The 14,994-nt window shown below is 44.4% G+C and overlaps 2 protein-coding genes across 6 annotated transcripts in view; one reads left to right on the top strand and one right to left on the bottom strand.

The window, feature by feature from the left end:
• LOC135095017 (lysophospholipid acyltransferase 6-like) overlaps positions 1-6,091 on the top strand; it is a 25,922-nt gene extending 19,831 nt beyond the window's left edge. Inside the window, exons 9-10 of the mRNA XM_063995633.1 lie at positions 1-76; positions 665-6,091. The exon at positions 1-76 is cut by the window's left edge and continues 79 nt beyond it. Coding sequence (XP_063851703.1) covers positions 1-76; positions 665-794 — 206 coding nt within the window. The 3' untranslated portion in view covers positions 795-6,091. The remainder of the gene's footprint in view (positions 77-664) is intronic.
• A 265-nt stretch (positions 6,092-6,356) lies between these two features.
• On the bottom strand, positions 6,357-14,987 carry LOC135095018 (BTB/POZ domain-containing protein KCTD9-like). Of its 5 annotated transcripts, none has more exons than XR_010264031.1 (11): positions 14,799-14,987; positions 13,776-13,897; positions 13,230-13,369; positions 12,688-12,808; positions 11,940-12,091; positions 10,931-11,154; positions 10,159-10,354; positions 9,840-9,973; positions 9,029-9,196; positions 8,101-8,275; positions 6,357-8,070 (listed from the first exon to the last, which is right to left on the bottom strand). XR_010264031.1 is itself a non-coding variant. In XM_063995634.1 (10 exons), exons 1-9 carry the CDS (start codon positions 14,844-14,846, stop codon positions 9,071-9,073), a joined length of 1,263 nt encoding a protein of 420 aa, XP_063851704.1. In that variant the 5' UTR covers positions 14,847-14,987; the 3' UTR covers positions 6,357-8,275; positions 9,029-9,070. The 5 variants fall into 5 exon arrangements, 1 of the variants encoding a protein (XP_063851704.1); XR_010264030.1 differs by having other exon boundaries at positions 8,107-8,275; XR_010264032.1 differs by having other exon boundaries at positions 8,111-8,275.
• Positions 14,988-14,994: the final 7 nt, after the last annotated feature.

The raw sequence follows: 14,994 nt of genomic DNA, 5'->3' as shown, positions 1-14,994 counted from the left end.
CCACTCGCCTCTGCCTCGCCATCTTCACCTTCCCATTTATCCTTCTCCGGTTCTGGGGCAGCATTGCGGTGTACAGGTAAGGCGATGTCTCGGCTGTTGTGCTGTATTTTTCTTGTGTAAACCTTAATGGCCTCACAGCAAACTGGTGTGTGTTGCGGGGCCTTGCTGTGGAGGTACCCTGCATCTACTGTGGTCTCAGGATTGGAGGAGGTGTAGGGTAGGAGCAATCTAGGTATGAAACATAGGGTGGGATATGGAGGGGTAAGGCTGGACCAGTGTGTGCTGTGAGGCCTTGCTGTGGAGGTACTCTGCATCTACTGTAGTCTCAGGATTGGAGCAGGTGCAGGGTGGGGGCAGCCTCAGTATGAAGGGGTAAGGTTGAACCAGTGTGTGCTCACCACTTTAATCTTTGCTTAAAGTAACAAAAACCTGCAAAGAAAGGAATGATGCTGTTTATTTATTTATTTATTTATTTATTTATCTTGATTCATTTAGTTTCTTTCCATTATTTTTGTTATTTTATTTAACTTTTTTTTCCTTCCCAGAAACTTAGTGGCAATTCAACAAACACCACTTTTCAGATAGAGAGAGAGAGAGAGAGAGAGAGGGAGAGAGACTATAGCCTGAAATTTTCTCATTTCATCATTTACTTTCATCCTTGCAGAGACTTTTACTTCTTGCCGCACATTATGGGAGTCCTGGTGATTGTGGTCCTGCCCAAAGTTCTCCCTCCACCAGCAAGGCGCAGGGAGGCCACAGAGACACCCACCAACCAGGAGAAGAAGGCACAATGAGACAATCAGGAGAGAACATACAGAGAGAGAGAGAGAAAAAAAGAGAGAGGAGAGAGAAATCTTTGCTACCTACGTGTGAAGAGAAGCTCCCAGTCCCATGTATGCAGAATTTGATCCCATTTCTTGCCATTTAGTATTTTGTATTGTCAGTGTTGCTGTGATTCTTCCCTCCTGGCTTTCCGTCTCGACCAAGGCCAGAGATGAGTATTTTTTCCCCAGGCATCTGTGTATTAGAGTATTTACCAGCAGTACTTTTCTATTATACCTCCTCTAGTCCTCTGTTTTAGTTCATTTGGCCACCGTCAGTTACCTAATGCGTGTGTGAGAGAGAGAGGATGGGCGTATGGATGTAATTGTGTGTGTGTGTGTGTGTGTGTGTGTGTGTGTGTGTGTGTGTGTGTTGCCATCAAAATCAAATGCCCTGGCTGGCTAATTGTGGGGGAGGTTAATTTCTCAGCATTAGTACTTGTAGTAATGTGTAATCGTGCAACCCAAGGCACTCACAGCTCAGGGTTCTCGTTCCCTTCACCGCCCTTCCATGACGAGCCCTTCTCTTCTTTTATGCTTTATTCTTTCGAGAGTCAGGGAAAGAGGAACAACCAAGCAGTGCCAATTTTGTGTGTGTGTGTGTGTGTGTGTGTGTGTGTCTGAGAAGCACAATCACATTTAACCAAACAACTTCAGGTAATCCTTGATGGCAATGGCATTGTTCACAGGGCCAAGTAGGAGTGAGGCAGCCTGCTTAGTGTACCTCCAGACAGACAGACGCCAGTAACTCGATTCTCTACCCTCAGTTTTTGAACCAGAACACGCCAGCATGCATTACTGCTCCTTCCTTGGGTTGCACGAGGCAGACTCCCCTGAGATGTGTTTTTTCATCACTCACATAGCTGCTGTGACTTAGCTAACATGTCTCAGATTTGGTAGTGTTGACCCAAAGCCTTAGCCTGTCAGTCGGTGGAGAAAGAGAGAGACAGAGAGTGTGTGTGGGGGAAGGAAGAGGTGGACCTTTTAATGTTAACAGCAGTCAGGTGTTGTTGCTACACGTTCAAGAAGAAAAGATTAAAGGATTTATTCTCACTGAACCGCCTTGAGGTCGCTGCTGATGGTGGGACTCTCCCCCAGTGCTCAACAGTTCTAATATTGAAGAATGTTTACGTGTGTCACATCTCCGTCCTTTTGATTTCATGCCTTTTTCTCTTGTATTTTTGAAAGTTTCAATTGGATCTCTACTTATTGATTTATGGAGAGAAAAGCTTGTGTAGTCAGCTTATCGTTTCCTCGTTTGGTGAAGCGCGCGGCATCAGTGTTTGTTTTGTGGCTCATCTGTTCTCCTTAGACTAAGTTTTGGTCTTTTTGTAATGTGGTGACCAGGATTGTACTGCATATTCCAGGTTTGGCCTCAACAATGTCTCCTGAACACTTGTGTCATCTCCGGCAATCTGTAACCAAAATTTCTCCAGATACATAATCAGATATTTACTAATTTGTGAATTGGTCTCGCATTTCTCCTCATTGCTCCTCTGAGGGTGTTCTGTGGTGCCTCTGTGCACAGAGACCTCTGTGTGCCCAGCCCTTGCACTGTGTTGCTGGGGCACCTTCAGCCTTCAATCAGTCTATCAATCAGTCAGTCAATCACTCTTTCATTTTGTCAATTTTACAGCATACTTAGGCTTGTGTGTATCTCAGAATACATCCCTTTAACCCTTTCACTGCTCATTGACACATCTTTCCTTAATTACCAGCCACTCTTAAGACTTATTTTCTTGTTCTACAGCCACCTTTTTTATCACCTTCTCTCTTGTAGATGCTTATAAAGATTCTACACATTGTTTTTAGTGCTGTAAATTATTGCATACCTCAGTGAAGGGGTTAAGAATGTCAAACAGGAGGAATAATTAAAATACAGGAACGTACAATTTGTCTTGTGGGAATTTTGCACAAGAACAGGACAAAGTGAGGCCCTGCACCTTTAGTTACTTCAGTCTTAATCACCTGGAGGGAACAAAAGACTTCTCAATGTGATAAATTTCCAGTGGTGGATGTGGGGGCTTTAAAATGTAGGAATTTTGTACAAGAACAGGAGAAAGTGAAGCCCTGCACCTTTAGTTACTTCAGTCTTAGTCACCTAAAGGGAACAAAAGACTTCAAAATGTGATAAATTTCCAGTGGTGGATGTGGGGGCTTTAAAATGTTGCCAGAGTGTCCAGCAACTAGACCAACTCCCTCTGAGGTTGTGATGTAAGCCAGCAGAGTCAGCAAGTTTGGCTGCACTGAGGCTGGGAGGTTGTGAGAGGGTCCCTGGTGGTGGATACAGGCCAGCGGTACCAGTGTGGTGTGTTCGTGTCAGAAACTTAATCTCTCAAGAAAATTTGCAATCATAACCTGAATGTGATAAAAGTCGTAGTGTAGATGCCCTTGCAGTGGTTTGTAATGTTACATTTGTACTGTTCATGTAAGACAAGTGAGTGGAATGTGGTGGTGAGGGCAAGCAGGATGAAACAGGAGTACTTTATGCTGAAATGTTTCAGCTGTTACCTTCCTCACTCTGGACAAGAATACAGCCAAAACATGAGAAAGTAAAGGATTTCTGTTAGTTATGCTTTGTTTCACCACCACACTCCTGATATCTGTATGGGCACCTTATGGCACCAATTACATGGAGGTTGAAGTGCAACACGTAATGAGTCTTGATGCACCTGTGTGGCGTGTGCTGTGTGGCGTTTCTTATGTGTAGGTGAGAACTTAACTGTATTTTGGGGGTTTTGTATTTTTCATTGAGCTGCAACACACGACTTCAATGCCTCTTGTCTGCGTTTGTCGAGTGGGGCAGGCAGTTGTCTGTGTGTGTGTGTGTGTGTGTGGTTGTGTTTGTAATGAAGCAGTGTTTGATGTAGTATTATGTGATTGGTTCTGTATGCCTCAGAACTATTGCTAAATTTCTGCCTCCTGCCCTTCTTGTGCATGGGTTAGTGGAGGTTCTTGTGTGTGTGTGTGTGTGTGTGTGTGTCTGTCTGTGTAGGTCACATGAAAATGCTTATCAAGAGTCAACGAAGTAAAACGGTACAAATTTCAATTATTTGGTGTTCTTGCTGATGTTAGTTTGTCATTTTTCTTTTGAGTTACGTCCTCGGTTTAGCCTCACTCGCGTGTGTGTCTGTGTGTGTGTGTGCGTGTGTTTTTATATGCGTGCCAGTTTCATCAATAGAGGTGGGGAACATTGTACAATAATTTTATAGTGTAACATTCTATTAATTGCCAGTCTTGTGATAATTTTGACCATGACAGAGAGAAGGAAAAGTGGTAATAAATGATCTACTGTGAAGGTTTATACATTTAATCATTTCGTTCACCTGTAATCGTCTTTAATGATGTTCTGTCCAGCGATGCATGGGGGTTTTGGTTCAGGTGTAGAGTTCAGGAAACCATTGTGTTAATTGTATTTGAGAACTTTATATTATAAGGCGGAAAAATGTGAGGTAATGAGTGATGTGACGTATTGCCTTCGTCTACAAGTCCTGGGAACTCTGATGTTGCTCTCACTGCCGAGGAAGACTTTGCTGTCATTTCCGTCAACTTACAGTGGAGTTCTCCTCTTTATTCATCCTGAAATGTACCTTTGTTCCTGTACTTATGTCTGTATCAAGCACAGTGTTGGACTCCGCTCTGTTTTAAAGGACGCTGTGCTTGTTAGTTAAGGTGAAGTGAGCTGCACCCTCTCCCCTTAGCAACCACCAGTCGTATTCAGTCACATGCAGTGAGGTGATTGCATGGCACTTTTCCTTCGTCCGCCAAAGGGAGGAGGCTGTGACGGCAGGCAGTTGAGTGGTTGGTCAGTGCCTTCAGGGGTCTTGGAAAATGGATTCATCAGTAGTAATATCATCAAGGTTCCTGGAGTAGTGAATGTGCTGTCTGCTTAGGGTGAATCTCCTCCTCTGTCACTGGAATGTTTAAGTACATCAGTTTTTACCTTCTGAATGTTGTGGTTGTTGGCCTTTTATTCCCATGTCTCGTCTCTCACTTTGCGTTTAGAGTTAAGCTTTCCTCCTTTGTTTTTTATCCATATTTTTTTTTTAGTTTGTTCTTACTTTCGAAATATTGTGGTCAGTATTTTGTTTTTCCCCACCTCTGCCCTTTTTATGCTTTTTTTAGTCAGTTCCTCCCTTTACCAAAATGAGTTTTATGATTTTTCAGGTGTCTTTTCCATCACTTCTCTCATTTTATTTTGTTTGTGCAAAATTTGTATTTCTCATTATACTCTTGTATTTTTCATTGTACTCCCAACAGCTTTTCAAAATTTATGCAATTGGTATATAAGCTTGTGTGGTTTTGTTCATATTTTGTCTGTGTTGTTGTCCTCTTTACTCTTACATTCTTGGTCCCAGGTCAGGCAAGGTCTGTTGTGGTCTGTCTATCTGTATAACTCTTATATAACTCTACAAGTTTCCGTCTTTCCCATTTGCATTCTCTTATTTTGCAAAATTCTCAGTTCTCATTGCACCTCTTGCACATTTCAGATTGATGTCACTGTGGGTGTGTTCAGGTGTGTACAAGTTTCACAGAACTAATGTCAAACCTGTCTGGTGTGTTTCTCCCTTCCCTCCCTCCCTCTCCCCCATTCAGGCAGCAGCAGGTTAAGCCACATTGCTCAAATTTGCATGTCCAGAGCAGGGATCAGCAGTTCTCCCCACACTCTGACATGCCTCTTGTTTCTCCCGCTGTTTGATCCAGTTTTGTAGTGATAGTGTTTAGACAGTACAGTGTTACATATTTAATCTCTTGAATTTTGCTCCTTTGTGTCCAAGTTTGCAATGTGTATATGTCAGGATGTGTCAGTGGTGGAGTGCAGAGTTGCCGCCTGCAGCTTCCTCCACTGCTGTGTTTGTGTTATTTTCCCACCAGTCGCGGCGTAAGGTGTTGCAGCACCCGTTGTGTTATGGAGGTGTCTTGTCAGGCATCCTGTGTGTTCTGTGTGGCAAGAACACAAAGTGGCACAATAATTGCATTAGTGGTCATGAGGACATTATATACATTTTGAGGAGTGTGTGTGTGTGTGTGTGTGTGTGTATGTGTGTATTACTAAAAGAGTCTGGTTTTGATGCCTGAACTATCCTCAGCTCTTTATATTGTCTTGGAGTTGTGGTGGTAACAATGTGCTGTTTGTATGCACACATGTATGCATGCATGTGTGTGTATTCACAATGTCTTTTAAAAGAAGTGTCTTGGGTGTGTCAAGTGCCAAGAGTACATGGCAACTAATCTAACCAAAACAATGAAGAATGAAGCTTTACACGGCTGATGGTGGTCTCAATTTCCTTTTTTTCCTCTTTATTTTATTTTCTTCCAAGATGTCCCTTTCTACAGAATACTGGTGGCTGTTGTGACATCTTTTAACAGTGTCACACTGCCACAACAGGAACACAACAGTGGGGAGAGCACTGGTGAGGGTTAACCACACATCTCCACTACAGCCATCCATGGGGGAGGAGGTATCTTGGTGTTCCATCACACTCCTCCACTCTAAATGATTTTCTAAGAGGTGATGAGAGAGAAATGATTCCATTCAAGATCCCAGACACTTTATTGTCTTCTGTCTCTTCACACAGACATCAAGAGCTGCTGCAGCTCATATACTGAAACGTTCCACACAACACAGTTGGTGGCCTAAAAAAGGTGTAGCAATTATACAATAGACTGCTACAGCTAGAAAAAGGACACTGAAGGTTTGCAGACACAGGCACAGGCACACAGGAGAGCCACAGGCGACATGGTTGAGGCCCCAAAGGTACATCACAGGTGTGTTCTACAACATCACAAGGTGGAAGAGTCCTCACGGCAGTACGGGATTTGCCTTGCATTTAGACAATGTATAACAGGTTATTGTAGCAAAAGTAGAGGCAACAGCAAGGTTGATTATAGGAAAAGTCCTTACTATGCTATTGCTTAACCTAATTCAAAGTAAAGCTTGAAAAAGTTTCTCAGCAGGAGACACTACAAGGCTGGCTGTTCCACGACAGGTTGAGAAGACAGGTCATTCAACACAGGAATTTCAATGAAGACAACAGTGTAGGAAGTGACAAAACACTGAGCATGAAGAGTGGGCAACAGACAGACACAGAGAATCAAGTGTTAGCTACCCTGTCACAACGCTGAGGTACAAGTCATCATTCCCACAGGGAAAGTAACTGTTGTCCTCACACAGGTGTATGTACACGTCACCCTGTACAGCACTGAGTTGCATTAAGACCCACTATGTTATATGTCAGTTGTACAAACATTATGGCATAGGTGAAACAAAATCACAGTTAATTAGGAACCAAATGACTGGAAACATATGACATGCATGGAGGTACAGTCAACAGTCACACAGGCATCAGACAAGCAAGCCTTTATCAAAACTTCAAAGTCAGTTTCCCTTGCTACAATCCTGCTGCCATTAAGCTGGCAGGTTTTATTGAGCTCTTGCTGGAGGTGGCAGTAATTTGAGCACAGTTCATGGGACTCAGGAATGCACTGGTCCCTGCCCAACTCGTGGGGGAGCAGGACATCGGCAGTGAGGAGACAGGGTGCAGTGACGGAACAGGCAACGTCCACCATGTCACTCGGCTCTTGGCAGTCACTGGTGGCCTGAGCAGCGACATGTTGGGCTCACATGGTTACCTTGCATGTCCTGCCAAGGTTCAATTCTTGGCAACAACTTTTTGTGGCCAATTTGTCCTGCCTTTAATTGAATTTCTGTGTTTCAAGGAAAACATTACAAAGGAATATTGTTTTTCTCTCAGCAGACAAGGTGGCTGGTGGAGCACTCACAAGTGTCTAATGAACACAGCTTAGCTATTGAGTTGTAAGCCGTCTGCTTTTACAACATTTACACAGGAGCCACACTGAGTGGATTCCTCTTGGTGCTGCAGTGCTGAACTTGAGTGTAGATTTGTGCTTCAAGTGACAACATTGTGCTTGTGTGACGCTGCACACGCCACTCTTCTGTGAACAGTGACAAAAGACAAAGGCGTCAAGTGACATTCACCCGACTGTCTAGCAGATGAGACACGGCTTCAAGGTCACCCAAGAGAAATGTGGTACTAACTTGTATAAAATCAACTTGACAAGTGATACAAACTTCACACACACACACACACACACACACACACACACACACTTATTAGACAACAGCTGCATGTCAGAATGTGCCATAATGAACCACTTCACAGGGACTACATACAAGCTGTATTACATTTCCTTCCTCTGAGCTTTGGTTCAAATGTATCCACTTTGGCTACACACACACACACACACACACACACACACACACACACACACACACACACACACACACACACACACACACACACACACACACACACACACACTCTTGCCAGTGAAGGTTTGTGTCTGTAATACATTCAGCAGCATCAGTCTCTTCCCTCCACCTGACGGGACTAGTGGTTGCCGTGTGCACGTCTGGCAGAGGGTCAGAGACACTGCAAAGAACAAAGACTGTTATTCATGTGACATCCTGAGGTGAACTTATATTCCATCTCTGCAATAATGTATGTTGCATCTCTGCATTCTGTGTTGCTGTGAACTTCTCAGATTTTTATTTACTTATTTTTTATGTAGGAGAGGCACCAGCCACAGGCAACAAAATTATAAGAAAAAGCCCCACTGAGATGCTGGTCCCCAAACAGTCAAAAGCAGTTGTCAAAAATTAAGGGATAAGTGTGTTGAAACCTCCCTCTTGAAAGAGTTCAAGTCATAGGAAGGAAGAAATATAGAAACAGGCAGGGAGTTCCAGAGTTTACCAGAGAAAGGGATGAATGACTGAGAATACTAGTCGATTCTTGCATTAGAGAGGTGGACAGAATATGAGTGAGAGTAAGCAGAAAGTGTTGTGCAGTGAGGCAGGCCGTGGGAGGAGGGGCAGCATGCAGTTAGCAAGATCAGAAGAGCAGTTAGCATGAAAAATAGCGGTAGAAGATAGCAAGAGATGCAACACTGCAGCGATGAGAGAATGAGTCCCCCAATTAACAGAGGCAAAATGCCAAAGGCCCCTCTGCTCTGGAAGATTCTGAGGGACGAGTGACAGTGCAAAATACAGATATGAGATTGTGATTGGAGGAGCCCAATGGAAAAAACAGTGACACTATAAGCAGAAGGATTAGAAGATAGGAAAAGGTCAAGATCAAAATGTCACTCAAGAAATAGAAAATTGAGTCACACACATGCAAACGTACCTGGCAGTCTGAGGCAGCTGGGGTGGCTGGGGTCATCCCAGGTCAGAGGTCACATGTCATGGTCTGGGACATGTGCAGGGGAGTCAGCATCAACTCAAAAGCTGTGTCCTTGAGGTTGGCACCCCGCAGGTTGGCCTCCTGCAGGTCACTCCCAGAGAGGTCACAGTTCTGTCAGAAGACAATGTAGTGTCTTAACTTTTTGGTTAGCATAAGAAAGACAATATCAACCTTGTATTCTCAAATTCTGATAATCCTCCCAGTACTTTCTTTAGGGACTGGCATCTCTGTGGGCTTTTTCTTCCTTTTTGTTGCTGTAGGCCAGTGTCTCACTTTGATCATTTCTTTTTCTTTTCTGTGTCATTGCAAGCAGTTTTTTACAGTGCTCCAAAAAATTAACAAGGGAAGGCCATGGCAGTACTAAATATAACACTGCCACTCCTTTATACTAAAAAATAATCTTGTTCATTCCATCACAGTAAATGACTCAACCTTGACCCATACAGTATGTACAGCCTGATGCCACACTCCCTTATCCACCTGCAGGTCAGCCCCAAGTGGAAACAGACAGTTATGTGGCACACTGCACTTGTAACAAATAATCTTTTCATTGTACTAAGTGACCTAATCCTCACCCAATTCCTTAACACTCCTCATCTGATCAGTGAAGTTAAGCAACACTGGGTCTGCTTAGTACTCAGATGGGTGACTGCCTGGCAACGCTGGATGGTATTGACATTATATTACCGGGACTGCCACGTGTAGGCCTGATAGCTTCTTGCAGTTTCTCTTATTTTCTCATGTTCTTACCCACCTCCAGATCAGCCCCTGCCAGCACCGCCGCACGCAGGTCACAGTTCTTGAGGTTGGCATTCTTGAGTGTGGCGACCCTGAAGTTGACCCCGGCCAGCATGCTCCCCTCCAGGACTGCCCCTCGCAAGTTGACGCCTGCAGAGAATGTGGTGGTGAGATGGCGTCTGTGGTGGTGCTTTAGGCCAAGTGCACACACACACACACACACACACACACACACACACACACACACACACACACACACGTCCTCACAGGATCCGCAAAGTTACAGGCCACTTACTTATTTACACACACAAACACACACACATACACACACTCACCCTCACAGTTGGACCTAGTACCAGCTGGATCCTCAAAGTTACAGGCCCTCAAGTTGGCACCCTCCATGTTGGCACACAGGAGCTTCACGTTGAGCAGCTGGGCCCCCTCTAGTGTGGCACCGCACAGGTTGGCACGCTCCAGGCAGCACCCATTCAGATTTGCTCCGGAGAGGTTACACCCAGAGAGGTCTGCAAACTGTGGCAAGGAAGACCAGGCTGAGGCAGGAGTCTTGGAAGGTGTGTCACTATTATTATTAGCTCATTCACTGCTACCTAACACATGGTTTGTTCATTACATGACACACTGAGACAATTCTTTTTCATTATACAGCTTTTTTGAACATTATGCTTGTTAGACACTGAAAAATCTAGCTTTTTAATCGCTTTTCCTTTCTTGTGGGTGCCTCTAAGGATTGTATACAGTGTTTTAAGTGTCGTGACTTGCGTATTGCGGCAACAGGGTTAAGATCACTCCCTTGCCGTGTTCTCTCTGTCTCTACTATATCCAGTGTTTTTTGCTATGGCTTCTATTTTTTTCTCTTTTTTTAATATCGGAATGATTTATGAAGCATTTATGATTCCCTTTTATTACTTTACACATCTTCTGGCATTTCCTTATGGCTCAACAAACATACACTTACTTATTTAAACATTTATTTACACCCTTATTCACTCTTCACACATCTATTCAAGCACCCTTATTCACACATTCATTTACACCATTAGTTACTCTCTACATCCAGGCAGCAACACACCACCACCACCAACCAACCTTAAAATTAATATTCCGTAAGTCCAGCTTGGAGAGGTCGGCGCCGCGCAGACTGACCCCCTGGAACCTGAGCTCGTCCCGGTGGTGTGTGGTGATGAGCGCCTCCACCACGTGCCTCCGCTTCAGGGGCTCCATCTCTCGGTTGCTCTCCCTCGCCGCCACCACCGCCTCTAGCTCAGGTATGGCCCCCTCGATGCCAAAGAACCGTGCCTCCTCCAGAACGCCTGAAGGTGGTGGGATGAGTTAACCCTTTCATTATGATACAAAACAATGAACAGCACAAGAAGCAATGCATGAAATCTTTATAAGCATCTACAAGGAAGAAAGGGATTGAAAAGAGTAGATTTTTCAATTTCTACCCAGGTTTAAGGTTGGAGGTGGCTGCAGAACAAGTAAAGATGTCTCAGAGTGATTAGCAACTGAGGAAAGATGTACTAAATGGCAGTCAGAGGGTTGAAAGATGTTTGCCGTGTCTTGGTCAAATGTTGAGTGGAAGCATCCAAGACTACAGTGTGAAAATATGTTGATGATAAGCCATGAATGTCCTTATTGCACTTACTATAGGTAAAATATAACTTCATAAACACACACACACACACACACACACACACACACACACACACACTTAAAATTAGTTCTTTTGTTTTTCTAGTGTGTGTGTTGTGTGAATTCATATGGCAAAATCAATTACTGTAGTCCCATACCCTGCTTCAGATCACCTGAGTAAATAAACCTTTCAAACACACACACATACACACACACACGCCCCTATTCACCCCAGCAACAAGTAGGTACAGGATGTGAACTGAGGGTGTTGTGGCTTCACTGTCCTGCCATGTGACATCCCAGTCCTACCCAAAGGTCAGCTATGAATTCTGACCTCTTTCACTACAGGAGCAGCTGGCTGGGCGACCCAACAGACAAGCATAGGTGAATCACACACACACACACACACACACACACACACACACACACACACACACACACACACACACACACACACACACACCTTCAGGATTGATGCCAGGGTCCAGAATCAAGGTACCATTCCTGAGATAGTTCAGTATGGGCTCGAAGTAGGTGTAGGAACGGTCTATGAGGAAGGCACCAAGGGCGTCGCGGCAGCTCGGCACCAGAGACTCTCCTCCCAGGGTGAACATTCTGCGGTGAGCCAGAGAGTGAGGTGTGTGTCTCAGGCATGATGGCAACTATGGTACCCATCACACAGAGCTGCTGGGTCTGCTCACAAGGCACAAATTGGCGGTAGAAATGCTGATGCTACAAGTGCCTAAGGGGTCTTGTGTTGAAGGGGTATAATAAGTTATGGAATTTGTTATTATTGCTGTTACTGTTATTATTATTATTACTTTTGTTGTTATTGATTATTGCAAGGAGTATGACAAACTGAGAAATCACTATTATTATTATTATTATTTTTATTATTGGTTATTACTAAGTGTATGAGAAAACTAAGGAACTTATCATTACTATTACTATAACTACTACTATTATTATCATTACTACTACTATTGTTTTTATTATATGCAAGGTGTCAGTCAGAAAAATGGAAACACATTTTAAATCACACACACACACACACACACACACAAAGACTGATGAAATTATGTGTGCAAGGAGCATTCACAGCTTTCAAGATAAATATATAAAACAAACTAACCACAAAAAAATGATATATTACAAGTTTGACTCAATCCTGTAAAAGCATAATTAGGTAACACACACACACACACACTCACTTAGCAAGCATAGAGTTGGGTTCTTTGGTGACCAGCGTGGCGTGGGTAGTGGTGAAGAGACGGCCGCCCACATTAAGGGTCACCCACTCACGCCCCTCTGCCCCACCCTGCCCTGAGGAACCTGCCAGGCAGGACGGACACAGGTTAGGTTAGGTTAGGTTAGGTCAGGAGGGACAGGAAAGCAGCGACATCAGGGACAAGATATCAAGTACATTAGGGTGTTTATCTTCATTATCATGTATTAGAGGCACCAGCCATGATGGAAATAGATAATAAAGGCTAAAAAAAAGTTATTTCATGATGTCACTTCCAAAAGAGAATGGTGAGGGACCTTTTTCATTTTCTTTTTCCTTTTTACCACATATTAGGGACACCAACCACGAATGAAATAAATGACAACAATGATGATGATGATGATGATAACGACAATGATGACAATGATGATAATGATGATGATGATGATGGTGGTGGTGATGGTAATGATGATGAAGCTTAACAACCTATCATGTATAATTTCAGAAGACTCTGCTGGATGAGTTTACCTGTGGTGGGGCAGGCGGGCACAGGAGAGGGGGTGGCCATGGCCCGGGTACCCACATACCCTGCGGGACGTATGCCGGGGCTAGGCTGGGCTGGTGGGTGGAAGTCCTCCCCCTCTGATACATACAGAATATCATCGTCTCTGGGGGAGGAGAACAAGACTAAAGAGTGTTTTTGTCTCTGGGGAAGGACCAAAAATTGTATGCCATAATAATAATAATAATAATAATAATAATAATAATAATAATAATAATAATAATAATAATAATAATAATGGAGGAATGGGGCAGAGCAAAACAGTATAGAATGTCTCTGGGAAGTGCAGGGAAAAAAGCTGTGTGCCACTAGGAGATAAATACTACACATTGCATTCTACAGTGTGGCATAAATTCATTTTACAGGGTGTGGCAAAACAACTACTCTTCATCTACAGGGTGTCACAAAACTACACTCTTCATCTACAGGGTGCTGCAAAAATAAACCACCATTCATGTACAGGGTGTGGCATAAATACAACCACTCTTCATTGTACAGGGTGCGTGGATTACCTTATAAGGCGGAGATCATCGATGAGGCCCCCCTGTGGCGTGAAGAGCAGCGCAGCACACACGCCAAGCTTCTGCGACGCCTCCACCAGCAGCTCATCCAGGGAGTGAGTCACCAGCACCACCTGGCAGCACACAGCAGGACAGTTCACCAAACAGATATGCTGAATGTTACATCTCTTCATCCTGACTCACCCCCCATGCTGCTACACCTCCCCTCTTCACCCTGACTCACCCCCCCATGCTGCTACACCTCCCCTCTTCACCCTGACTCACCCCCATGCTGCTACACCTCCCCTCTTCACCCTGACTCACCCACTGTGCTGCTACACCTCCCCTCTTCACCCTGACTCACCCCCCATGCTGCTACACCTCCCCTCTTCACCCTGACTCACCCCCATGCTGCTACACCTCCCCTCTTCACCCTGACTCACCCCCCATGCTGCTACACCTCCCCTCTTCACCCTGACTCACCCCCCATGCTGCTACACCTTCCCTCTTCACCCTGACTCACCCCCTGTGCTGCTACACCTCTTCTTTTGTTGATGATTATGAGGGATTTGCCCCCCAAAATTGTGGTTTTCCTTCATAGACCTTTGACGCTTTCTAGTCTGGTCTATTTTGGCTTCCCACACCATAAGACCCTGCCTTCCCATCAGGTCCCCATGCTCGTCCTGGAGAGGCGTGGCAGCAGAATACATTAGGAGCTGCTGTTGGTATGATTCACCTTAGTCTACACTGCCTCACTTAAAGCGAACCTAACAACACACACTAACCTACACCCATCTCCTCAAAAAGAGAGAAAAAAATATATAATAATAATAATAATATGCCTGGGTGATTTTGTTTGGGTTTCGTTAGGACGAGCTAATTTAATGTCATCTCACTGGAACATGAATTAGAGTACATTAGCAAACACCTAACCTAACATATACCTTCCCTGCCCCCCCCCTGAAAAATAAATAAATAAATGAATAAACATTAATATATTTTCCTACATTTTGATCACTTCTCCTCATATCTCACCTTTCCGTCCACGCCTGAGCCATTCCTGAAGAGCACCACCCTCTTCATGGCCCCGGGCAGGTGGTCAGAGGCGGGACACCCTCAGGTCAACACCAACCACGCCCCATTGCTGCCCCGCACTGAGAGAGGGAGAGAGACTGACGACAAAAAGTAAACAAACACCCCCCCGCCCCTCCGTCAATCAGCTGTTGCCTGT

The sequence above is a fragment of the Scylla paramamosain genome, chromosome 47 (assembly GCF_035594125.1).
Source record: "Scylla paramamosain isolate STU-SP2022 chromosome 47, ASM3559412v1, whole genome shotgun sequence".
Lineage (NCBI taxonomy): Eukaryota > Metazoa > Arthropoda > Malacostraca > Decapoda > Portunidae > Scylla > Scylla paramamosain.
This window is presented reverse-complemented; position numbering and strand designations above follow the sequence as displayed.